The sequence below is a fragment of the Ictidomys tridecemlineatus genome, chromosome 7, assembly GCF_052094955.1.
Source record: "Ictidomys tridecemlineatus isolate mIctTri1 chromosome 7, mIctTri1.hap1, whole genome shotgun sequence".
Lineage (NCBI taxonomy): Eukaryota > Metazoa > Chordata > Mammalia > Rodentia > Sciuridae > Ictidomys > Ictidomys tridecemlineatus.
Genome location: NC_135483.1, coordinates 71,458,055 through 71,485,856, shown reverse-complemented (window position 1 = coordinate 71,485,856; position 27,802 = coordinate 71,458,055). Strand labels below are relative to the sequence as shown.

General features: G+C 35.8%; 1 protein-coding gene across 1 annotated transcript; it reads right to left on the bottom strand.

Annotated features, from left to right (window-relative positions):
* On the bottom strand, nucleotides 1-27,099 carry Bpnt2 (3'(2'), 5'-bisphosphate nucleotidase 2). The gene is made up of 5 exons (XM_078017150.1): nucleotides 26,439-27,099; nucleotides 17,643-17,805; nucleotides 16,030-16,125; nucleotides 7,287-7,448; nucleotides 1-5,760 (listed from the first exon to the last, which is right to left on the bottom strand). The coding sequence occupies exons 1-5, from the start codon at nucleotides 26,823-26,825 to the stop codon at nucleotides 5,489-5,491; spliced, it is 1,080 nt and encodes a 359-aa protein (XP_077873276.1). The 5' UTR covers nucleotides 26,826-27,099; the 3' UTR covers nucleotides 1-5,488.
* Between the last annotated feature and the right edge of the window lie 703 nt (nucleotides 27,100-27,802).

Here is a 27,802-nt window from a genome sequence, read left to right as displayed (position 1 = left end):
TTCTTTCAGACATGACCAATTTATTCAGAGAATTCAAATTTCATTTGGCAAAGTATATCCAGGGACAGAGTTTGGGATAATTATGTCATTGGAAGCAATCACGTTTTCTACAGTTAATTGACCATGGGATAGTATCTGGAGAAAAGCAAAACTTTAAAAAATAATTTAAGTGTGTGTGTAGTGATAATCATAGTATTTGTAAAGAAAACAAACCACTAACCAGCATATACAACTGAGGCATGAAGCATGCTAATGCTAGCGGTAACCCTTTAGTTAATTTGGTTCAAAACATACTAAGCACCTATTAATTGTGCAAGCTACGGGCTATCTGGGAGTTGAAGTAAAACCACAACGCAATCCCCAAGTTTACTGTTAAGTTGCTGTAGGCAAGGTACAAAAAAACTACGGTAAAGCCATGGAGGGAGGAGAGTTTTATTTCCTGTAAAGGTTGAAGCTGAAACCCACTTAAATTTGGTGGTGTGAGGCGGTCAGAGCACGCTAAGAAAATTGTTGGCCCAGCATGTCTACACAACGGGAAAAGGTATAGCTTTGCCATGGCTTTAAATTGTGTGAAAGAGGAAGGAGTTTACAAAGGTAAAGTATTTTAATTTTTTTCATCATTGTTGACCCATTTTTAAGAAACAGAGTAACAGAAATGAGGATGACAAGAAATCAGTTTGGAAAGGCAGGGATACAGGAAACAGTCATAACTTCAGTGTAAATCCAAACCCTGGGTATGTAGGTGTAATTGCTCAAGTTAATGTCAAAAGAAAGAAGCAAGCCCAGAAGAACAGGGATTCTTCCATGAGACTAAAAGAATGGGCTTTGGCTACACCAGGAAAGGACAGTAAGGATATACAAAAATGAAGTCCATAAATGTTCCCTCCTTAACACTACGTGAATAGTGACAAAGGTAAGATAATTTGGGAAGATAAAATCTTTTCATGGGTTAACTGATCTCATGACTTATGCTTTCCTATTTAAAAAAAATTCTGAATAAAAATTCACTATGTGTATTGCACTGCAAAAAGAATTTTAATGGAACATATTAATCAAACACTAGTTTCTCCTTTTGCAATGTACACAAATTACATTAATTATAATACTTTAGGGAACTCTCACAAACAAAATATATAACATTGTGTTAGTATATTCATGATCCTTAACATCTACAAGTTTGGTCTGTTTAACTGAAAGGAAAATATTTTTCAACAAAACTAATTCACTACTCAACTTCCAAAATAAAGAAATGCTTTGCCAATGGTAAATTCGAAAGCATATACCTGGCAGGCTTTGATGAGATAAAAATGGACAATTTACATAACCAGCATCTCATAAAACCAAAATCTACTTCTTAAGTATAGAGTTTGATTCTTCTTGCTCTCTCAATAATGGCTGATCAGAATTAGAAACCTGTCCCCCTTAGGAAGTATTTATTATGCTATAAAACATACAATATTAATTGACATTAATAAATGATGGAGAAACTACCATGAATATATAACTATTTATTTCTTAACCAAAATGACTCTAGAGAACTAGGAGAACAGATGTATTAGCACATGGAAATGGTTTATTTAAAAGTAAATCTGTAAAAATGTGATCTACCCTGGTCTTTATTAAATTAAAAATCAAAAGATGAAATATCATTTCAGACCTATATACATCAAGATGCCAGTTCTTATAAAATGTATTTAGTTGTAAATGCTAGATTATGTAAAAATAATTTTATATCAATTTTATTTAATTTCAATGAATTTCCCCCAACTCTAATATTAAAAACATTAAAAGAACTTAAATTTTAATGGCAAAAAATTCCTATTTTTCCCATCTACTAAAAAAAAGATTTTGTTTTCCCTTATTAACATACAATGCCCTATTATTAAGGCACAACTTTTTTTAGAACAAAACTGAAATCACAGATGAGGTTTATTTTACACAACAGTTATATAAGACACACTTCTATAATGCATATAATTAAATACAGTTTAAATTCAACCAAGATCTAAAATTAAGTCACATTTCTATCTAGGAACAATCAATACATAATCACAATAGGCAGTTGCATCTAGAAGAATCCAAAACAGTTCCTGTTTTGACCTATCACATTGTCTCAGGGAGTCCATCTTCAAAGGTGTTACTCAAGAGAGGAAAAGCTGATTATTTTCTGTAGTGTACCCCACTTTTCTTTACTTACACTTGGACTATCAGATATAGTTTCACAGTCTGAGTGAAATCCTATTTTTGAAATTAACACAAGAGACTTGAGCAGAGTTGCTGACTGTAGCATTCAGGGCAGATGTATGCTCTGCATCTCCTTCAGCTGCCCTTCCCCTCATTTTCCATCTCTCTTCCTACCCTATTTTCAGCTATTGTTCCTGTTCCACCTCCTCTGACACAATTTGCAAAATACCCAAAGGGAGCACCCAGGAAACAGAAATAATTTGCACAACTGTTACTTAAAACACACAAACCAAAATGTTGCTGTTACTTCATTAGACACCATAAATAATTCACCTGCATATAACTGATTTAAAATTAGAAACAAACACTAAAATTGGGGGAACAGAAAATTATATACTAAAGACAAACATGACCATCTTGTAGGCCCTTGTAAACTCAACTGAAATGGGGAATACAAGTATGGTAACCAACAGAAAAAGCACGTTTCCTTAAGAAGGCTTATCTATCCCATTTTCTCATATCTTTTGTTGACATTCCTGAGAGATGGGTTGGAAGAAACGCTTTGTAAAGACTTTTGTATTCGATTAGATTTGACAGCATGAAAGTTTGTAGCTTTGAAAGTGATTTTCATTTTACACTTTTTGTGCAGTTTGAAAAGTAATGGTTACCTAGGCCAGGATTATCTCCCTCACTGGGAACTTGATCAGAGCCTCAGTTTTACCAAATATTTTAGCAGCCAATCTGGAGAAAAAGGGGTATATAAAAGAAAATTTGGAAAATGAGCATGGGAGTATGTATCCTGGCTAAGGAAGAGAAGCAGACATAAGAACATTAATGGGCATGGCAAACAGGTAATAAGGTAGAGATGAAGAGGGGCAGAGGAGAGGGCCAGCCAATGAATACTAACATCACCACTTCTACTGATATGATATATAAAACTCAGCTTTAAGGGAAAACTATCCTCAATGTAAGGGCAAAGATGAAGGAAAGAGAAGACCCGGAGTTGGGCAAATAGGAGTCACTAAAAGGAAACTACTTGTTTTGCTATGTTTTAGAAATGATATTGTATGCCTCACTCATGAAGGTAATTTACTAGTATGTCTGGGCATAATAATGCCTCATATAAATAAATATAAATACTGTTGCTTGTAATGTATATTGGCTCTTAGAAATAAAATTTAAAAAATGAATTTTCTATAAAAGTACTTAAAAATCCTTAGTAACTAGACTATATCCAACAAATTATAAAAATAATGTATTTAACTCTCAGCCAATACCTTAATTTTGCACACAACACACATCCTTCACATCCTAGGTATGTAGATTAATGGAATTAAAAATAAAACTAAAGCAATCATGCTTGCTAATGTGAACTAGTTTTCATTAAGTTCTGAAGTTTCCACATAATATTTTTTAAAACCACCAATTAAATTCAATTTCCTATTTGCCAGTCATTTCCCTGACATATTAAAGAAATGCTTATACCACAGGATTCTGGTAATGGCATATGCCTTTACCATCTCTCTGGAGAACAAAAAATTTCCTTATCTTACATGAAGTAAACAGATGAGGTTTCTGATATTCCTTTGCAAGTTCTGAAGTCCTATTTAAATTCAAGTGTTCCGACCACCACAACTTTGAATTTTCACTGAACAAAAAGCCTACTTAATGGATTTGTGACTAGTAGTTATAGATACTGAATGGAAACATCACACACTAGATTCAGTTCACTTAAAAGGAATCAAAGGGCTCTGTACAGTGTACTACGCAAACCTAAAGTATGAACATTCTACCAGTTTAGAATGTACATCCTATGGTTCAATTTACTTCCAAGATAGGAAAATAAATAGGAAACTTTTTTTAAAGATTAAATTGTTAAACAGAAGAAGAAGAAAGCAAGCATGAAAAATCCCTCTCCTTATCATTGCTATGGAATATAAAGGCATTGAAGCCACATGAAATAATTGTGATTCTTTACATAAATTGTCTGGATATCACACTGAGAGAACCCACACATCCCAATGAAAGATTGCTCATAAAGCAAGGCTGTAGTTTGGCAACAAAATAAATGTCACAACTTTTTTCCCCAACCATATTCTGCTGCCTGAATAGAAGAAAAATTTCATCAAAAGTTAACTTTAACTTTCATTACTGCAATTTGAAGGGAATATAGAGTAACTCAAAAGTTACTAGTATGAGAATTTGGTTAGGTTAGGTAATAATTTATTAATAGAAAAAGCAACCATGGCAAAATCAACTGTATTCATTCTTGACAATGAATCCCTTTATATAAACCTGGCAAAAATTTTAAAACTCACTTAAACAAAGTTCCTGAAAATAACAAAAACTAATTTAATCCATGTAATACCAAATAACTTTCCATTATAACAGAATCATTTATATTCTTAGTGTCTTACAGCATTATTTTATCCCTAATGAGATAATGTATCAAAATAATAATGCTAACCCTAAAACCCCAAGCCAAACCTTACAAGTTAAAGACTAAATACCAGTCGGGAGGAAAAGGATGAAATCATGCATCTTTCACAGGGAAAATGAAAATCAACAGCAAGATGGCAGAAATGTTGAACCCATGGGTGTACACATACATACTTTTCTTTATAAAAAACAAAACAAACCACACACACAGAATATTACAATTAGAATGCAAACCATCATATATCTATATTTTCTACTAGCTGGTGAACCTGTTATTAAAATTTCAAAGAAAAAAATCAATTTAAGCTTTTTCTATTTTCATCATAGAAATATTCAGTAACAGATGAACAGAGCATTTGCTGCATATTAATGAACGTGTAGCTTTTGTGCTTTCCATCCAAATCAGGAGTAAAAATCCCCAGTTATTATATTTTCAGTAAGATAATAATTGTAAAGTTATATTAAACACCTACACAAAAATCAATCCTTCCTTCAACCCAATTCTGTGTGAAAGTATTAACAAATAGTGAAGATTCATGATGCTGTGTGAAAATGGTTGACTTATAACAATGTAGACTCAGCTATAGATTTTAATTCACAAATATATATATGCGCCTTGTGTATGACAACTGTACGAAAATAGTCTCAAAAATAAAGACAATACTTGAGACACGAAGCAACCCATTTTCCCTGATTCTGCATCCTATTACAGGGAAAATAAGTCCTTGATGCTTCATAAATACTTAAAAAGGTTCAAGATGGCCTTAACCATGCATAGTCTCCACCAGTCCTTTGAAGCTTCCAGCATTTCAGGCATAATCATGTCAGCTCTGGAAGAGCAGTTGCACTCTGTAATCAGTGATGCTTACTTATGTCCTGTCTTTTCAAGATCTGGGAGTTTTCTAACCAGAGCCTGGTGGTTCATTTTGATACTAGCAAGGAGTCCCCCTTCAATTCCATCTGACCCAGTGTAACTGATTTCTTCACCACTCAGAGTGGTCATATGCCCTCCAAGGGCTTTTAAGATGGCATTGCCAGCACATATATCCCACTTTTTGATGTATGTCACATGGATATATAGATCAGCTTTTTCTTGAGTCTTATCAGGCACATCCAAGAGTGCTAAAACTTTGTAACCTAAAAGATAAACACAGAATTTAAGTTATTGTTTAAAAGATTTTAAGAAAGTAGTGTATATTTTTTATTAAGTGCACTGTTGAAAAGAATAGAACAGGGTATATAGAACATGACTATACTGTGTTTTCAACTGCTCAAGTCTAAAATTATTTAAAATAAAAAATATTTTCCCAAGTAAGAGTACAAACATTAAACTCCACAGAGGAACAAAATACTACAAAATAACTTACTAAGCTAGTCTCATGTATAACCAAAAAACATCCCTATACTTTGAAATTTTAAATCTTTATGCTTGTTTTCTATGGAATGACACATTCAATATTCCATTTTCTATGGAATGATATATTATACTATAGCTAAACACTTATATATTTCAGTTAAACATCAAGGCAGACCTGATTTCAGGGAACAAAAAGTAACATTTCTACCCTAAATCCTTTGTTTAATGAGGCCAAATTTAAAGAAGAAAAAATAAATGAAACAAATGCAGAAAAAAACACATCTAGAATCTAGTTTATCTTATTCTTACTAGGTATATTTTGGACATTACTTTTCCTAATCAGCCTAAAAGAGAGGCTGAAAGTAAATATTAAAGAAATCAGTTACATGCATTTGGCAAATTAAAACCATTAGGCTTAATAGTTAAAAAGAATCATTTCTCGCTTTATTAATTTGCTGAAAAGGTATTCCAACACAAATATTTTCTGACAACAATTTGCTATTTACCTGAATTAAAATATTTCTGATATGTTAAGTAGTACTTATAACGAAAGTCATCTAATTTTTAAAAAATATTTTTAAAGGTGGCTTTAAAAAAGTCAAAGGATATTATAAGACAGACATACACATGTAGCTCCTAAGTTTTGAAATGTTACTATCTGGCCCTTTTCAGAAAATGTAAGCTGACCTCTGCTCTATACTCACATAACAGTATGGAATACACTGCAAGCTGGATGGCACTAGACTCTACCTCTCATCCCACACAAGCAAGTTGAAAAGTTTAGGGCTGTTAAAATTGATTCAGGGGGCCGGGATTGTGGCTCAGCGGTAGAGCGCTTGCCTAGCATGGGCGGGACCCGGGTTCGATCCTCAGCATCACATAAAAATAAAAAGGCATTGTGTTGTGTCCATCTATACCTAAAAAAAATAAATATTAAAAAAAATTGACTCTGGGATTGATGTTTCTAACAAGACTTAGGATGAAGCATCTGAAGACCTTGATATTTTCTCCTTTCCTGTTTAATCAACAGAATAATTATTTTGAAGTCAGATCATACAAAAAGCAACCACTGATGGCACATCACTGGTGGGAAGATGCTCATGTAGTATTTGAGGAAAAGAAGCTATTATGGGATTATTTCTTCTAGACAAGACCAACGTCACTAAAGTCTACCCTAGAGATTACCAAGTAGGAAACTGAGCCTACCCTGAAAGTATACTGTTCCTTCTCATTTTCTTTCCCAGTATAGGACATAGAATTGCCCAATCTAGAAGTAGTCTTAGGAATCACAGGAGGGGGAACATACCAGCACCACCAGCTGGGATGATTGCAGTCTGGTTTCCAAATGTCTGAAGAGCAACCTGTTTTACCATCCCTGAATGGGAGCGAGACACGATGATCTTAGGGGTCTTTTCACTGTAAGAAGAGCGGGCTTTCACATTTGAGCCACCATCTACCATTGCCCAAGCTGAAAAGCAAATACAATACCCATTAATAGTACTGAAACTTTAAAACCAAAAGATATATCCTTTGGAATTCAAAGTACAGGTAACTGAAAAACATCCTATTCTATAAAATTACTTGTAGTCCCTCCGGCCCCCAATAGAATGCCTTCTTTTTCTAAGTACAAAAGTTAATAGGCTTATTTGTCTTTTATGACAAAATAATCATGTACTAAGACAAAGTTAAAAAGGGGGGGCATGTAATCCTGCAGTCACAGATAATGGATATTAAATATCTAGCCTAAGAACGCATGTGGTCCTGTGGGATACTACTGGCTGATCCTCTACTGGAACTGAACTGCAACTTAAAGTCCCTCTGCATGCATTCTGCTTTCTTTCCCTCCCTTTATAAATTTGATCCTAACACATTACCTATTAAATATTCTGCATGTTAATCTCCATCTTAAGTCTGATTTTTGGGAAGCCCGCCCTGTGACAAAAATACAACTTCCTTGGATAATTCAAATTTTAAAATTCAGTTTTCTCCTAAAACATCTCTACTTCTGATATATTCATGGATTAATTTATGTGCATATTGATTCATTCTCCTAAGTAGCTTTATAAACAAAAATGGTTGAAGAGGTAACTGAGTCAAGTTTATGTCTATTTTATCAGGGTATATAAAAAGAAAAAGGCTTTGGTAGTTGCATGCCTGTAATCCCAATGGCTCAGGAGGCTGAGGTAGGAGGACCATAAGTTCAAAGCCAGCTCAGTAACTTAGCTAGGCTACAAGTAACTTAGATAGACCCTGTCTTAAGAAATAAGGGGTGAAGATGTGGCCCAGTGGTTGAGCACCGATGGGTTCAATCTCTAGTACAAAAAAAAAAAAAAAAAAAAAAAGATTTAGATTTCAAAAAAGAACAAAATTTTAAAAGGGAAAGGGGACCCCAGAGATTGCTTGAGATGTTTTTATTGGTTTGGAAGTTTTTTTTCACTATCAAACTATGCATGATAACAAACTTACTGATAATTATCCAAGTAGATTGTTGTTTTAGCATTTACTCCCTATGAAACAAAATATAGTCCATTATGGCTAGTAATGTAAATAGGTGCATTACCAGCTTATTCCTAGCTACAGAAAAAATAAAAATAAAAAACATAACTAGCAGAATCTACATTAGAATCTACATTTCCGAGTTTCACAATGATGATAAGCAGTCTCCTCGACTCTTCTCACACTTCCTTCAAAGAAACATACACAGCCACAAGGACAGCAAATACACCCATAATCTACAAGTACAAAGTTAAGGAAACAGAGGAGAACTACAAACATGCATGTATGAGAAAGCTGGGAAATAAAGACCAATGATCAACAGAATAAGCCCTGGAATGTGGGGATGCATAGGAGCTTCACAGAGGTGTTAAGAGGCTGGAGAATTTTCAGTGGTAGAAGAACTCAGGTTAATATGTGCCAGAAGTCCTTCTCAGAAAGAAAAGTTCCCATTTGAAATGGGAATTAATGAAAGCAGGCCTAAAACAATAAAGCACTAAGAAAAGCCTTGGAGAAGACACAGGACTAGGCATGTAGTCCTGAGAATACCCTGGGAGGAAGGAGAAAATGATGACATAAGGTATCTTTTGGGATTTGGAAGATGGTAGCTAAAGCTAAGGAGGGAAGGGGTTGAAGATAGGTCTTCCTGAAACAAGATCAAGCAAGAAAAAAATAAGTCTGAAAGCAATTTCAAGAGTGCCTATGAAGTCTTCTTCATGTTATCAGAAAAGAAAGCTCCTGTACTAAAAATCACCCAAATTCCTGTCCTGTCACCTTTCTTCCATCAGTACCAAGGTACCTGTCCCAAATATAAATGAGAAAGAAACTGCAATGTCCACTGAAAAATATAGAAAATGCAGATTAAAATATTTCAGATGGCTTGAAAATTTCCATAAAGTAGAGGAAAGTTATACAACCATCTAAGGACATGCCAAAGACGTCTGGAGCCACCTGAAGGTGGACGAGGAAGGCAAGGAATTTCCCCTCTACTCTACCAAAAGAGAATGCTTCTGCTGATTTCTTGTTATTAAATTTCTGGCCTCCTGAACTAGGACAGATTAAGTTTCTGTCATTTCAGACGACCCCGTTTGTAGTAATTTCCTACGACAGCCCTAAGACACTATGTAGGTAGTGTATTCAGGGCAAACCAAAGACTTTAAAAATAGTAGAGTCTTTCAGGTATCAAAGCTAAAAAGAAAGTTCTTAAAACATATTTAGTAATTTTATACCCTTGAGCTAGCTCTTTAGAAGTAATCTATAAGAGGACAAGATTCAGCCAACTAAGGCATGACTGAGAAATTCTTAGCAGAAGCACTCTTGGCTGTCACTGGATAAATGTTAGCTATAGTTCTGAGGACACCAAAGATGGTTATAAGACGAAAGAGTAAAGGTCCATAAATGTCATCTCATAATTGATTGCTGATAGTTTCCCAGATTTTAAAAATAACTCGAAGAAAGATGGGATAGTGGGGATTGGTGGCAGAAGCCTATAATCCCAGCTATTTAAGAATCGGAGGCAGGAGGATCATAAACCCAGGCCTGGGTAACAGTAAAACCTAGACAAAAAAAGAGAAAAGAAATGAATGACTATGACTAAAATAGGATGGCAGTCAAGATGCTCAAATAAGCCTGTTTAATTTTTGCTTACAGTTGAAAATTTATAGATAATATCTACAGAAAAAGATCATATAATAGTATATGAAGAAAAAGGGATATAAAAATGGTACCCTAATAAAAAGTGAGAAAAAAAATACACTCAGCTTAAAAATAATAACTGAAGCTGTTTGAATCATACTGACTATATGAAAATTCATGAGATAAAAAGGCTATTTTCAAAAAACAGAAAGTGTTTTCTTCCCTAAAATATATTTTTCCAAATGAAGATGGTTTCTACCCAAATTCTTTAGTTTAAAACTATAAATAAAGGAGAAAAGTTGAACATTTATCCTCCCTTTTTAGAAGAAAATACATTTCAGGAAATGGAAAAAGTTCTCAATAATACGTGTAGAAAAAACAACAGAATTAGAAAATCTCTTTGGTAACACCCTTAATAGATCTTCAAATTATTAAGAGATCTAGTTATGACCACTTTAACCATCTGAGCATCATTAATATTGAGACAAAGGTACACTACATGTCATATAATATGATACAGAAGTACATGAAGCAAAAACACAATATTCTTGACAAAAATGTATAACCAATCCAATGAAGGCTTCAGGTCTAATGTGCACTTTGTATGAAAAAGATAATGTAAAAATAAAGAAGTTCAATGTACCCTTAGGAAACAATGAGATACATCTAAAAGGATATTCTATAGGAGAAATGATTTGGTCTCCTCAACAAGTCAATGTCTTTGCAGTAACAGGACCTGAAGGTTGCTCTAGATTAAGAGGACTAAATAACCCAACAAGTAAAGGTAGTGTTTGTCACTTGACTAGATCTTGGTTTGAAGTAAGCAGCCAAAAAATCCACTTTGGGGAACAACTAGTGAAATGTGAATACTGGAGATTCTGAAAGAATAATTGTTAATTTTATTATAGCAAAGTAGAAAAATGTCCTTAATTTTTAGAGATGCAAACTGAAATATATAGGGATAAAATGTTATAATTCTTGTAATTGTTTTCAAAGAACACAAGTCAACCCCCCCCTCAAAAAACAACCCCAAAACCCAGCAAATACATGTGTTATAACTGGTGAATCTAGATGATGTATATGAGTACTTACTTTAATTTTACATTTGAAATTATTCATAATAAAAGCAAAAACTGTGGAAGGGAAAAAAATTCAAAAATCCTCTGAATTCTTTTTTATAAATATTTGAAAAGTTTTACTAAGTGAACTTACAGTGAGGTATCTCTAGAGGTCAGTATTGTATAAGAAAATAAAATAGCACATCTCAGCAGATGCTATCAGAATAATTTTATACAAGAATTAATAAATCAATATTTTGAAAAATGTACTTCAAATTACATAAACTCAATGCATTCATCTGTAGTACTTATATGGACACATTTCAAAAAGATAGTAGGTAAATGTAAATTACTGATAAGGAGGCAAAATTGCAGCTACAGAATGTTAATTTTATTCGTTTGGTTATGCTAAAAGACCTGGTAGGAAATAAAAAGTTGTTCATACTTTTCTACACAAACTTCTGATAACTTATTTTTAATAACTACAATTTCCACTACACTAATATACTTACACCTTCATTTAAGTATTCAAGTATTTCTCTTTTAAGAATTTCAAACTCAAGGAATTAATTAAAATTAAGTTTGATAAGATTTTTGATCAGCTCTACTTATAGCATAACACAGAGCTGAATTTATGTAAACATAGAGTATTTTACAATTGGTATAAGTTGTAAAGTATTGCCAATACTCTGGGTCTGAAAATAACATTCCAAAAGGAGGGCCTAGGCAAAGCAATTTTCCATCCAGGAATGGAAGGTCAACACACACATACTTATGCGTGTTATGATTCTTTCAGAGTGTTTGCTAACTGGCAAGCACTTTCATGTTCTAGCACACTGGGTAAGTCAGCCCCAGCCTTACAGAGACACTTTTTGAATCAACTTTTAACTATGATAAACTTCTGTCTTCTTTATTTTAAACTGGGTAAGACAGTAAGGGGGATACATATTATTATAGAATAAAGATTTTTGAAAATGGACATTTTATTAACCCTAATATGAAAATCCCAGCCCTAAAAATACTAAATAATTGCAAGATCCTAATAAGGGGTATTATTTCTTACAGGAATACTCTGAACTATTCCCCTGGTATACGTAGATCTGGAAACCAAGGCCCAAGAATGTGACTCTATTTGCTAATAAATTTCCTCTTCGTTTACTTTATTAAGGTTCAAAATTCTCTTTGGAGTAGCAGGTTCTGTTTATAATTAATGGTACAATGTGACATTCAGTCAATGTTATGAAACACAGAGTTAATGAACAAGCCTTCAAATACATAGTATATTTGGGATATTTTTGTCCTCTTTTGCCCTTTTTTCTTGCTTAGAAAGACTATCACAGAAAATGGGAGACCCACCTTTCTGTGTATGCAAATAAAAAGCTACCTTCAAACAAAAAAAGTGAAGAGAAGAGTCAGGTCCTTGACATTAGTGAACCACCCCTATTTTTTTTAGCCTTCCTCTTTGGTGATAAATAGAAACACCCTCACTTGTTGAACCACTGTTATTAGATTTACTTCTGTGTAGCTAAATGCAATCCTAATTCAACTGAGGGACAGGTGCCAAAAGAATGAGGAGGTTTCAAAGACTCAAGTTCTGTACTTAATCTTTAAATGCCTATTTCTTTTATTAATTTAAAAAGTTACTATAATTCCCATTTTATATTTCTTCCAGTTAAAAGAAGGCTGTAAGAACTTTATAAACTAAAAATACTAAATATTAATTTTTTATTTTTGTGGTACTGGGAATTCAAACCCAGAGCCTTATGCATGTTGGGAAAGCACTTTACCATTGAGCTATATCTCTAGACCTGAAAATATAATTGCAAGATATTAATAAGAAATGGTTAGCTATTACAAGAACACTTTGAACTACATGGTTTTAATGACAGGGGATACTAAAGCCCATTTTTTCATCTATAATAAAAAAGTTAATAAAATAAAATTATTCCTTATCACACAAACTTATCAAAAAGTTTAAATGAAATAACATTAAATATCCTACAAATCAGTAAACACTACATAAATTTTAAGAATTATGAGGTTGTTATTATGAAAGCACTGTAACAGAATTATTTGCAATACTTTGCCAATAATTTAGCTGGATGACCTTGAGGAATACACTGAATTTTAAAAGTCTTATTTTCTCATCTGTAAGTGTGAGTACTAATTTAAATAATTGTGTCCCTTATATAATTGTGACTCTTACATACTAGACTGAGTGTTGAGTATTACTATGTTGTACTCAGATCCACTTTCCTCATTTTCCTTGAGGGATGGAATCCCTGGATATTAGTGTGGCTGGCTACAGAAAATAAAGACAATAATTCTTAGCCCTTTTTTGCAAATGGCTCTAACTATGCTTTTGATCAATGGGACATGAACATTGTGAGTGGGATGTGGGAAGTAAGCATGAAACCTATAGGTAAAACTCTCAGAAATAACCTCCATTTTCACCCTTTCTTCTGATGGCATATCAATGAAGTAGTGAGTCATCCTCAATCATGCTGAGAAGCACAACAAGTGTTAGGGGAGCAAAGCAACAGGAGGGATAGGCCTGGTGCCTGCTATCTGGGAGCTACCATGGCAGCCCTGGACTGTTTATGTGCCAGCTGTCAGAGAACAGAAATAAACTATTTGTTCAAGCTCCTATATTTTTGTGTACATGATAACAGCCTAAATTAACAGTTTAACTTATCTTAACTAACTCAGTAAAGACGTGAAAGTAAAGCCCATTTTCTCATCTATAAAAAAAACCATAAAGCAATTAGATAATCTTAAACTAATCTTAAACTGTCAATTTAAAGAACCATCTGAATTATGAAAAAGAGATGAAGGTCAGATGGCATAAAACAGACAAGATTTTGAAATGCAAATATGTTTAGCCTGTTTCAGAGCAGCTAGAATTTGGGATCCATAATTATTTGACAAAGCAAATAAATAACTTTAATGAAAATTTTGCTTATTTCTCCCTATTTGGCAGTCCTTTTGTGCAGTGGTGACACAGTAAGACATACTAGAAATCGCTGGAATAAATGACTACTCTATGGGACACTTACTGATAGTTTTCTAGGGCCGTCTTAACAAATTACCACAAATTAAGTGACTTGCAGCAAAATAAATCTATCATCTCATAGTTCTGAAGGCCCAAAGTCTGAAGTCAAGATGCTGGCAGTGTTAGCTCTTTCTGGAGGCTCAAAGGGAGAAACCAATCCATGACTCTTTCTAAGCTTTTGCTGGCTGCTGGTAAGCCTTGGCTTATTCAAAGCTTCCCTGAAATCTGTCTCCACCTTCACACTGTCATCCGAGATAATGTCTGTGTCCTTTTGTTTCTTAGGAGGAAATGACACTCATTAGTTTAAGATCCTACCCTAAGTATCTCATCTTGATACTTAACTTTTTAGGTTGTTATAGGTGGAACTGTGTCCTCCACAGAGATAGGAGGAAGCCAGAACACCAGCACTGAAGAATCTTTTAGAAAGAGGGTCAAATCTGACACAAATTAGGTAAAATGAGATCAATGAGGTATAGGGTAGGCCCTTAATCCAATACGACTGGTTTCCTTACAAGAAAAGGTAAAGAACAGACACAAAGGGAGAATGCCAGGTGATAATGGAGGCAGAATTTGGCACGATGTGTAAACACATCAAGGAACATCAAGCACTACTGGTAAGCTACCAGTAGCTAAAAGAAAAACAAGACGGCCCCTTATAGGCATCAGGAAGAGAATGGCTCTACCAACACTTTGAGATAACAGTGAGAGATAACATTACTGTTGTTTTAACACAGAGTTGGTGATTTTTAATTGTAGCAACCCTAGGAAACTAGTACAGGGGTAGATATAAATTTGAGGAGGACATTATATAGTCCACTATACCTGATCATTAAGACTGTTTTCAGTACTATACTGGTAAAGTGGACATCATCATCACTAAGAACCTGTCATCTTAAAGAAGGGTGGAACCAAACAGCCATATTCTTTGCCCTATGTATTTGATGGGGTCTACCAATTAAAAGAATGAAAAATCCCCTCAGGCTGTTAGTAATGCTGCTTATGTCAAGTGTTTCCCTTCCAACTGTAACCACAATCTATACCATTACTGTTACCTAGAAGACTAACTAAAGTTAGCCTCTCTGGATAAGTACAATGGAATGTCTCCAGTGATACCCAAATATCATCTATGTATCCACTGGCAATGGCAAGGCTATAGATAAGTCAATCCTAGCTGAATATCAAGCTCCCTGTCAAGGCCTGCCATACCCTGACACAATCATCACTGATCTAACCTGCCATCTGTATGAAGCTAAAAGCATGAATCAAGAAGTAGGGGGAAACAAAGGAGTTATGAAGGAGTTATGAAGATGTCCAGAGCTCTTCAAGGATTGGCCTAATTCCTAATAACCTTTGAGTGACACTCCTTCATTCTGGATGCTGAGGTGCACTGCCCTTAAACCACCACAATATCAAGCTCCCAATATGTCAACAGATTTGGGTAGGGCAACTCTACAGTAAACCTCAGAATCTACAATGTAAAAGTCCTGATTCACCACTAGCAACAGTAATAGAGAAACAGAGAGGACACCACAGCCGTCGGGAAGAATCTATGTCCAATGAGATCCCTCAACCCACTAAGAATCTCTCATTTTGAGTCAACAGTGTCCATCCACTAAAGATAGTTTAGAAAACCATGGTTTTTAAATATTATCAGTGCTAACCATAAAACCCCCATGGTATCTAATGAAGGGGTATGTTAAGATAGGGGGCATATTTCAATAATTACTGAGATACAGATGAGATGTGAATGGAATAATTACTATACAGAGTCTGATTACATTAACTCTTGAAAGCTCTTGCATATTTCATACCTGTATATTCCGAAAATGGCTTATGTATAACTCCTAGCACAGGTTTGCCATTTACAGCCACACACACCATAGTAGTGACATACTTTCGAAGATCCTCTGTGAGAAAAAACACACACACAATTGTCTTAATACTGTGCATAAATTCAAGATACAAGATTACACTTTATTTCATCAAAAATTTATGTACATGAAATGTCTTTCAAAGATAATAACCCCCTCATACAAACAGAGTTCAGGGATGAAGGCCAACTATAGAGAGCAGCTAAGAGTTCTAGTTCTAAAAGCAGATTACCTAGGTTAATCTCCCAATCCATGATTTTATTAGCTGCATGTCATGGGAAAAATTACTTAAATTTAGTTTTTTTATTTGCATAATACAGATGATAATTATCCATCTTCAGCATAAATTAAGTTTTAAAAAGTTAAAATATACTTAAATAAAAGTTAAATAACTTAATTTTAGGATTAATTTAAAAGTCAAGTTAGGCATTTAAAAACAGTCCCTGTGCAAGAGATGTGCTCACTGTTTGTTATCATTATTGTATTATCAGATCAGTTCAGTTTAGAAAAAACTGTAAACAAACTCCTCAATATTCCACATTTCTATTATGTACTCATGCAAAGTACTGTTTTATAGTTTCAGTCATTTTATTTATTTATATCTATCTACCATCTTCTTCCTGTTCTTCAAAGAGTTATCTATTAAGTGCCTCTTATGGTTCAAGTTTATTTCATAGGCACTAGAACACAAAGGTAAACAAGTAGAAACCTCTACATTCAGGTAGCTTACTGTTTACCAAGACAAAAAGATAAATAACTAACTTTGACATATATACCAAGAAGAGAGAAGAAAAGAAGAAATTAGTATATCTAGGTAAGAAGCCCTAAGAAAAGACCCACTGCAATGAAACCTGAGCTAGGACGAGGTAAGAAAAAGGAAAACTGGGTGGAAGGGAGGATCACATATTTCAGTTTTGCTTTTTACTTGCTTTCTGGGTACCTAGGATTAACTATTTTTAATTACAAGGTCAGATTTATATGCAATAAAACCTACATTCCAAATATCTTAAGTAACTATTATATTCTGGCTAAATAAATTTTCTCAATAATAGGTATTCAGTAGAAACTATTTTGCTGCTATTGTTTAAAATTTTCAGAATCAGTGAGTCACTAATTCTGAGTGAGATGTCAGCTAGTGGGTATGGCTACAATATGGCATTTGGGGTAAATAAAAATAAAAAGGTTGGGGCTGGGGATGTGGCTCAAGCAGTAGCGCGCTCGCCTGGCATGCGTGCGCCCGGGTTCGATCCTCAGCACCACATACCAACAAAGATGTTGTATCCGCCTAGAACTAAAAAATAAATATTAAAAAAATTGTCTCTCTCTCTCTCTCTCTCTCCCCTCTCTCACTCTCTTTTAAAAAAATAATAAATAAATAAATAAAAAGGTTAAAAATTCAGTACAAATGTGTCATAAATGCTACATTAACCTAATTTTCTTATCTTAAAATCTAATTGTTAGTTATTGGATTTGCATATTATACATCACCTGCTTGATTCTGATTCTATAATATAAAATGACAATCTAAAGTTTCAGGTCAATTTTAAAATCACCTGTGTATTCCTGTGTAGCATCAAGTGGGTCAATCCAGACAGTAACACTTTCTGCAGGTACCTCTTTTGGGGTAGTTATTTCCTTAAGAATATCCTCAGGAATCTTATGATCCCATAAGATAACCTCCTTATCATTTGCATCCACATGTTCCTCAGTATTTATCTGCACCAAAAATAGTTGACAATTAGAAAAATGAGAAAAATATTATTATTTAAAGAAACACAAGAATCTAATATTAAAATTTAGCTTGTTGGTTAATCAAAATAAAAAACTCAAATGTACACAAACATGAAACTAAACATCACACAAATAGCTACTTACAGCTTAATGATTTATAAAAACCAGTAGTTCAAAATATGAAAACAGATAATATTTTGAAACAATGAACACAAGCAACTATAGTTAGAGGCAAAGAGAAAGAAAAGTGAAATGTAGTTAAAAAAAGAATATGCCTTAAAAATAGAGAATGGTGAATGCTAAGAGATAAAAAGTCCTAGAAAAGTGATAATCTAAAACATACCTTTAACGTATAAGAAAAGAAAACCTTGAAATTATGAAACACATAATAAACTAGTATATTACAAAACCTAAATAAGCTGAAATAAGCAATCAAAAGGGATACAAAAATCATCAGTCTTCTTTAAGCTACACATCAATAATGTACAACACAGGATAAGGAGGTAAAGTCAAGATTTTCAACTTTTTATATATTAGGGAACAAAGTTAAAACATAAAATAAATGTGACTTACCATATAGATATGTAAGGGTGTAGGAGTAAGGCTGTGTGGGGGTGTGCATATATGTATACATATGTATACATAAGCACATATATATCTTTAGAGCTATTTTTCATAAATCATTGTACATATGCAATACTATATATAAGTATTCTATTAAGAAAAGAATACATTATAGATTCTATAAAGCTGAGATTTCTCAATGTTGGTACCACTGACAGCTTGGACTGGATAATTCTTTTTTGTGGGGCTATTTTTTGAATTTTAAGACGTTTAATAGCTTCTCTGGCTAAACACCAGCAGAATCCACTAGATATTAGCAGCACCATCCCTCAGTTCTGAAAACAAAAAATGTTTCCAGGCACTGCCAGATTATGTCTGTGTCCTGTACTATATATAGAAGCACTGCTTTAAATGGTAAGCTTATTAATGCATATTTAAATACAATCTCATTTACAAACTATCTAAAATTGTTTTAGAACTGCATTTACTTTTGGAAATTGGGATTTTATCAATAAAGCAAATCTAATAATTATATTTTAGGAATTAAGTTAATAAAAACTGTTAGCCTTATTTGAATTACTAGCTCAATCAGTTTTCTTCTATCAAATCATATGTACACACAAGAAAAATGTCCCCCAAATATGGATTTTAATTAGGAACTACCATCCTGAGCAGGACAGAAAGCTGGGTCCTTTTAAAGAGTAGGTCATCATGTTTATATTGCCATAATGTCAACCTAGATGCCTTTTTACACTGACAGAGTGATTTTAGCATAGAAAATACATGAATAAAAAGTCACCAATGGGATAAAAGCCCTACAACTCTCAGTGATTTCTGGAAGACTTCAAAAGTTTCCAAACTATCACAGAACAGATTAAAAATAGCAATATTCCAGGAACATCAAGCCACTTAAATCATAAAGTATTTCTTAGTACAGAACAGTTAACATCCAACTCATCCATTCACTTCTATATTTATTAATTCAGCAAAAGTTTATTGATTGCCATCTGTATGCCAGACAGAGTTCTAATACTTAGAAATAAAACAGTAATCAATGATGGGACAAGAATCTCTGTCCTTAAAAAACTCAGATTCTAATGGAAATATACAAGACACATAAACAAAACATGTACTATAACATGTAGTATGCTAGGTGGTGAAAAGGAGGAAAAAATAAAGCAGAGAAAGGAGGTATGTTATTAGACAGTAGAAGGGGTCTCGGATTACTCATAACAATCAAAAATTGGTGTGGTAGTACATGCCTATAATCCCAGTGGTTTGGGAAGCTGAGACAGGAGGATTCTGAGTTCAAAGCCAGCCTCAGCAACTTAGTGAGGCTCTGTCTCTCAATTTAAAAAAATGGGAGCGAGGGGTTAGGGATGCAGTTTAGTTGTTAAGCATCCGTGGGTTCAATCCCTGGTATTCCCACAAAAAATGTCAAAAATTGGAAGCTGCATCTTGTTTATCAATTGATTAATGGATAAACACTGTGATATATTCAGAAAAAAAGGTATTCAGCTATTAAGAGGATGAATGGGAACGAGGTATTGACTCATGCCAGAGCACAGATGAACTCCTCTGCTTTGTGAAAGAAGGCAAAAAAGATCATATACTATGATTCCATTAATATAAAATGTCCAGAATAGGCACATCTGCAGACATAGAAATAAATTAGTAGTTGCCTGGATAATAAGAATTAATAGTAAAAGGGCATAGGGATACCAATAGGGTGGTAAAAATGTTCTAAAACTGATTAATAAGGATAGTTGCACAACTTGGCAAATCTACTAAAAATGAATGGATTGTACACTGTATTGGCAAATTATATATATTTTTTTAAGAGAGAGTGAGAGAGGAGAGAGAGAGAGAATTTTTTTTTTTATATTTATTTTTCAGTTCTCGGTGGACACAACATCTTTGTTGGTATGTGGTGCTGAGGATCGAACCCAGGTCGCACGCATACCAGGCGAACGCGCTACCGCTTGAACCATATCCCCAGCCCCTTGGCAAATTATATGATATGTAAGTTATGTTGCAATAAAGTTGTTTGGAAAAAAAAAAAGGTAGCTAGGAAAGTCCTTATTGGAAAGGCAGTATTTAAATGAAGACCTAAAAGAAGCCTGGCAAACATCTAGGGAAAGTGCATTCCAGATCAAGGAATAACAAATACAAAGAAAGACCCTAAGACTGGAGTATGTCTGGCATGTTTCCGGGACAGCAAGTAGGCAAGCATGGTTAGGGGAGAGTCAGTCAAGGAGAAAGGCACCGGATGGACCTGAGGTCAGAAAGTAATGGAAGCCAGATGGTTCAAGATGTTGCAGACCACAATCAAGCCAGCTGCCTTCCACCATAACCTCTATTAACCATGTTCAGAGGGTCCCAAATAACAGTTAAGATAAAGGGGATAAGAGAAAGGAACAAACAAAACCATAATGAATTTTGTTATGACTGAGCACTGAGAAAATACAAAAGAACTTGAAGATAAACTATAGGAATAATAACAGAATATAGAAAGTTGCTAGGTGTAAGACATATACCATAATCTGCCCTTAGCTATATTAGAAATAAATATTTAATCAAAAAAGAGAGCCATTTAAACTAATAACAGAAATAAAGTATATAGAGGAATCCCATTTTGATGAATAGAAAGACTTTAAAAAAAAAACAATAAAGATGTCAATCTCCCATCAGTAAACTATAGATTTAATGCAACTCCAAACAAAATCCCTATAGGATTTTAACTTCTTCAAAATTGGACAAGCCATTTCTGAAATTTATCTGGCAGAGAGAAAAAAGTCATGTTCTAAAGAGAGGGAAAAACAAAAGAATAGCACGGTATCGTGACTTTCCCTACCAGTCATCAAGACTTACTTTATGATGGAATAATTAAGACAGTGTAGCACTGATAAAGCATTTTGCTTCAGACCCCATGGTCTTAATAATAAGGCTAGACTAGGTGAATGAATGCAGCAATAACATCACAAGAAAAGGAATAAACTTATAATAAACAAACAAATTCCTAGTTAGAGCAGGTCACAGGTCTTGACCACTGTAGTTTACAAAAATGTCAAGTCTGACTAGCATCTTGACCACTGTAGTTTACAAAAATGTCAAGTCTGACTAGCATCTATTGAGCTTTATGATTCATGAGTAAGATTTCTATCTAGAATTTAAGTCAGCTTCTCCATATATACTCAACTGAATATGAGTTAATATATTAACAAACTTTATTTGAAGTGATCTCATTGAGAATTAAGTTAGGGATTAACAACTGCAGCGAGAAAACAAGTTCCTGAGCATAATTACCCAATCTGTTTTTGCACAACTGCTTCTAATAACACACAGTACCACTACATGCCTCCAATTTAATAAATCCACTACCCATCATTATAAATGACCTTATAAACAGTTGCTAAGGTCAAAATGTGGAAGTCTTCCTTATTCCTCTTTCATATTCCACATCTGAGCAGTTAGTCCTGAAAATACTGCCTCTTAATTCTAAGAATGCGTCATCATGTCTATCAAGAAAATGCTAGTTTAAGCCACTAGGATCTTTTCCTTGGATTTCTGTTCTACTCTTCAATTATTCTTGCCTCCTATAGTGAGTGTACTCATTCATCATTCATTCATTCAACAACTATTTACTGACTAACATATTTTAAAGTGTTCTGAGCATTAAAATACAATGAAAAAACCAAAATCACTACCATTATACAGCTTCCATTCTCAACCAAGCAATTTGCTGTCTTCCCAAATCAGATCATGCCACTCCAGTTAAAAATCTTCTAATGGTTCTCATAATGCAGAGATAAAATCCAAATTCCTTACCACCATCTACAAACTCTTACATGATCTGACTATAGCAACTACTACGCAGTATCTCTCTCCTTTCACTCTATTTAGAACACTCCAGACTTAGCAGTCTTCTTAATGTCCCTTCTTTGTACTTGCTATACTCTTTCTCAGTTCAAATGATACCAGCTCAAAGTGGCCTTCCCTGAGTACAACGACTAGAGTAGGACCCCAAGACAATCTTCAGACTCATAAAGGCAACTGCCTCCTTAGCATCTCCCTTGGCACATCAAAGGCACCTCTAATTAAACCTCTAAGACCAATCTGAAATGGCACTCATAATATGCTCCTCTTTCTACCATCAACAAAACATCAATTGTGAAAAGTACAGGAATCATTTTTAGTATACCCTTAAAAATTCTTTCACATCATTTTATATTTACCTTCTCTAAAACCACAACCCAATCCAAAACATATCATCTCTTACCATAAAAAGTCTAAAATCAACCTCTCTGTCCTCCTTTCACTTCCCTCCAAACTACTCTCCAAGTATCTAATCTGAGCCTTTCCATTCATTCAAAACATTGCAGTTAAGAGTACACTTTTGTTACCACCGCTCCCAATTCTGCTTATGCTCATGACTCTGAAATACCTGAACTGATTCACAGACTATTTTATTAACCTCAGTAAACCCAAGATTATTTTCTAGCTGGGCAATCTTTGGCAAATTATTTAGCTTCTCCAAACCCCAATATCTTTAGGTACAGAAGGATGCAACCCTACTTAACTTCCTATGTTGTTCTGCAGATAAATTAATTATGACACTAAAAAGTTTAATTAAGGGCTTGCTATTTGCTAAAGGCTAAATAAATTTTAGGTAGCATAACTTTTCCAATTGGCTTAACTCTGGGCTTCATCTCTCGGACACTCTATACTGACAGTCTTATAACTAGGCTCATTCACCTCCAAATGCCCAAAGCCCACAGGATAGCTTATTGTAAGCCATAAGAATAGGAGGTCTTCTTTTAGTACTATAATACTAAAGATGTGGTCTAAACTCCTTTGAGTCTAGAATATGATCTACCTAACATGCATCAAACTCATCAGATTAACTGAATTTGTAGCACTAAAACCTATTTGGCTTGATAATTTGAACTAGTTTTCTTTGCCTATAGTACCTATATCTGTATCAATTACTAGTTATTTTGATATTACAGAACTATGGCCCCCAAAAGCTATATGACGAGATAAGATCACCTGTTCTAGTGGCTAGACATGATAGCAAAGCAAGTGTTCTCTGAGCACTTCTCAGACTTTTTCAGGGAGTATTTCTATTGAAAGAGACACGTTTAACTCCTATCCTATAGGTCAACTTGAGAAAGACTGAAGACAAAAGGAAATTTAGCAATCCTGGGCCAAACTTGAGTTTGCTGAGACAGCACATGTCTGTGGAATATGATCTGTCAACTTGGGCATCAACTGATAAATTGGGCAAGATAATTCTTTGTTATGCAGGACTGTCTTGAGCACCTTTGGATATTTACCTTCTACTCATCTAATGCCAGTAGTATTCCACCCTGGTTGTGAAAAACCAAAGTATCTCCAGACATTGCCAAATGTCCCTTGAAAGATAAACATGCCAAGTTGAGCACTCTAGAATAACTCCTGATATTCTTTTACTGAGGAGGGATCCTTACATAGGCAAGTTCAGGTCTCAACCCAAGGGCACTTAACACTGAGTCATATTGACAGTCTTCTTAATTCTTAAAAAACAACAACAAAAACAGGGTCTTGCTAAATTGCTTAGGTTGGCTTTGAACTTTCTATCCTTCTACTTCATCGTTCCAAGGTGCTGGAATACAGGCATGTACTACTATGCCTCCCTAATCCACCAGGATTTTAAAAAAAGAGTACTTGTGGCTTTTCCATGGTCATTTTCCATTAGGAAGTAAACTGAAAAGGAATGTGATCTAAGTTTCTTACCAAAAAAATTTGAGGTGAGACTTTAATACCAACCAGTCATTTAAAACTGGTTGGTATTTAAGGCTGCTTTGGGATAATGGGGGAGGGGAGAGACAAGAATGGAAAAAAAAAATGCCAGTGTTGAGTTCATTTTTTACATGGATAGAACATTTGGCCTCTAGAGTAATAAAACAGGGGTAAAAGGAGATGGCTCAACATGACACAATCCCTACTTTGACGCTGTATAAATGAACACAACCTCCTCTATTCCTCCAGTCGACATACAACATGAACCCTAAAGATGTACAGGCAAACATTCAAATAGTCACAATTAGATAAAAAGTTACTAAGGCAAAGACTTTTTAGTTTTTGTGTTTATGCCACTCACTGCCTTTAGCAGCTATTCTATTTTTTGTTAATAAGTGATAACATGAGTAAACCCAAACACACACATATAGATGTATGTTTTCAATATTTAAAACACTTTTAACTTATCTTTTTAAAAAATTTTCAACTGTGTTTGCTTATATTTTACTATTACCGCCTTAAAGCTTCTATAGTTGTACTTTTTTTTTTCCCTCAGGAAGTCACACTAAGTTTTAAGTAGCCTCTTAAATGTCTGGCTACAATGAAGAGTTAAGACAGTTCATGTAGGCTGTGGAATGGAGTGTCATAAGCCTCAGATTTCCCATCTTGTAAAGTGGGCATAAAAAATTTTATTTCTCAAAGTTGCTGTGAGAACCAAATGAAGTCCTCCTGTGTGGTCAGTATCTAGACACCTGGAATACAATGAGTAAGTGGTTATTGTTAGTCATGTTATAACTATCATATATCAACTTCTCTGAAAATCCTGTTTTAGAGAAATACAGGTGTTTTAGAGAAGACAGATACTTCACAAGCACATCTTACATCTAAATCCAAACAAAGTAAGTATTATATATGATGATAAAGCAGAATAGGGCAAAAGAAAAAGTGGAAAAATGCATTATTTTGTTTTAGTAGACATTTGAAAAAAAATTCTACTAATGTCTCTTTTATATCTGGTATCCAGCAACTCATAACATGAAATCCAATGTTTAATGTGGGGAAAAAGTGAAAGAAAAAGAAAGGAAGAGAGGTAGGAAAAAGAGAGGATAAAGAAAATCAAAGCACAAATATGATACCATGGAAGGAGTTACATAAGATACATAACTCTACAATGACAATATTCTTAACTATCTCAAGAACAACAGCAAAAGTTTATAGATACCTTCCAAGACAGCCTGGGTTTAATTACAACTGTTTTATCTAATCAAACTTCACTGGAAATATTTTTTTCTTCCTAGTAATCAAAGTCAACTGTTAAATGAGACATACATTTAAAAGATATTGCTACGCTACATTCAGTTCTTCTGGAACTACAATAAATTCAAAAAAGTTTTACAGTATATTCAACTCAACAGCTCCACTGAACTGATGAATTCCAAAAGTATTAATCATAAATCCAGAATGTCTGGATTTCCTGAAGAAAATGTCAACTCCTTCAGAAACCTACCTGAAGACAAGGTAAATGCTATTCAATTCTAAATTTTCTGGCATAATTAGAGATCTTTAATCAAGTGTCAGGTAGGACAGAGAGCTACAGAGCTAAAATGAAGTTGCCTGGAGTCGTATTTCCAAATACTTCCTTGAAGGGCCTCTAAACTACTAGCCATTAAGAGATCCTGGGGTGGAGGTGGGGGGAAGCCACTTAATTTAGGAGCATGCCCTGTCCCTTCATGCCCTGGGGAACTAACAGCTCTGCAGCAGACTTTTATAGTTTTTGAATTTTGGTTGGCTACTGGCCTGCAGGCCAGAAAACGTGTAATCTACAGCCATGAATGACCCTTCCAATAATGAAATCAAGTGTGAAAAGGGGTTTGAGGGATTCTAGTCCAATTCTTTTATGTTACAGAAGAGCTTGAAGCATCGTTGTTATTTACTTTCTCAGCCTTTTTGTATCAGAGCCTTCTCAGAACCCAAGTCTCCTGATCCCTGGTACACTTCACTACACAATACAGGGAAGGACCAGAGGGCATGGGTTCTGAGTTAAACTACCTGGAACCTTACCCAGCTCTTCCAAGAACTGTTTGCATGACCTTGTGCATCTTAACTTCTGCCTCTCAATTTTCCCATCTGCAAAATGGAAATCAGGGGCTCCCACGACCTGGGACTGTTGGGAGTCCACAGGCTGCAAAACGTTTCCAGGATCCCAGGCTCCCTGGCCAGAGTGGCCCCGCCGCCCATGGGCTTCCACCGAGCCCAGCGCTCCAGGTACGGACCTGCACGCTGGGGAAGGCAGTCTTGAGCAAGTAGAACATCTTGCGGTTGGAGAGCACGTCGCCACTGGTCATCTTGTCCTCTGCTCCCTCGCGTGTCTTCCCCTTGGACTTCTCATGGAGGACGTTGCTCTCACGGACGCGCCTCACCTCGTCGCCGCCGCGGACTGCCGCCAGCACGGACACTGCCAGCATCTCGCGCAAGTCCACCGTGCCCGCATCGGCCACGGCTACGGGCCCCGCCGCGCCGCCGCCCAGCTCGCCACCGAGGCCAAAGAGGCTGAAGCGGCCGGCCAGGAAGCCGGAATAGAGGTGGTAGAGCACGCCGAGCCCCAGCAGGCAGAACACTGCCACCCCCAGCGGGGACAGGCGGATGCCCATGGGGGCCATGGCGCGGGAGGCCGGGCGCTTGGGGCGGCGGCCTTTACAGGCCTCCCCGCTCCCGCCGTCGCCGGGCTCCGGGCCAGGAGCCGCTCGGGCTACACCGGCGCCCGCTCCCCGGCGCCCGCGCGCCCCATCGCTCCCTTCCCGGAAAGGCTGAGCCGCGCCGTGAAGATCACGGTGTCCTCCCCACGCGCCCCACTTTCCCGGAACCTCTACCGGCCCACAGGTCGGACTTCCACGTTCGCCAGCCGCCGATAGGTGAAAGGGGAGCGTGGGTGTGTATCCGGGTTACGCGGGGGGCGGGGCGGGGCGAGGGGCGGGGCGAGGAAGGCCCCTCCCTCCAGGCAGGGGGTCGGCTCTCGAGCCAAAAGGCTCTAGAATGGGTCTCCTTTATGGCTCTGGTGGTGTTTGGGTTTTTTAAAATCTCCAGGAGGCGGAAAGCTGCTTTCTATGCAGGAAAGGGTGCTGAGAATCGAAAGGATATTTAAGTGAAATCTCTCTTTGTGCCACTAACTATGGCCGCAGTAAAGCCACACTGACATGTAATCTTCCCATCGCTGCCGGGTTTTTGAGGAAGGGAGGAAAAAACGACGAGCCATTTCAAAACAGACCTCTGTGAGCCTTTTTGGCCGGTGCGTGTGTGGACACAGTCTGTAGCTTGAAATAGAATCTGCAAGGATCTTCCAGGGACTGGGCAGTGGGGAAGGAATTTTACTTGGCCCTTTATTCTGCAGGCCTCCTTGTGATCTGAACGTTCTGTATGTAATGTGTAGAGTTTTCCTTTGCCATCACCAGCCAGAATAAATCATTCTTTAAGAAGCTGAAAAATATACCTTGATCTGGGGCTTTCAGAATGGAGGAATACACAAGAGGTTTCTCTGGCTTCCAAGTATACTTTAGCTCTGCAGCCCTCCCAGAGATTGGTAACAGAGAGCAATTGATTGACAAGGTGCACTTGATTTAAAGGTTGTTAGAAGATGTCA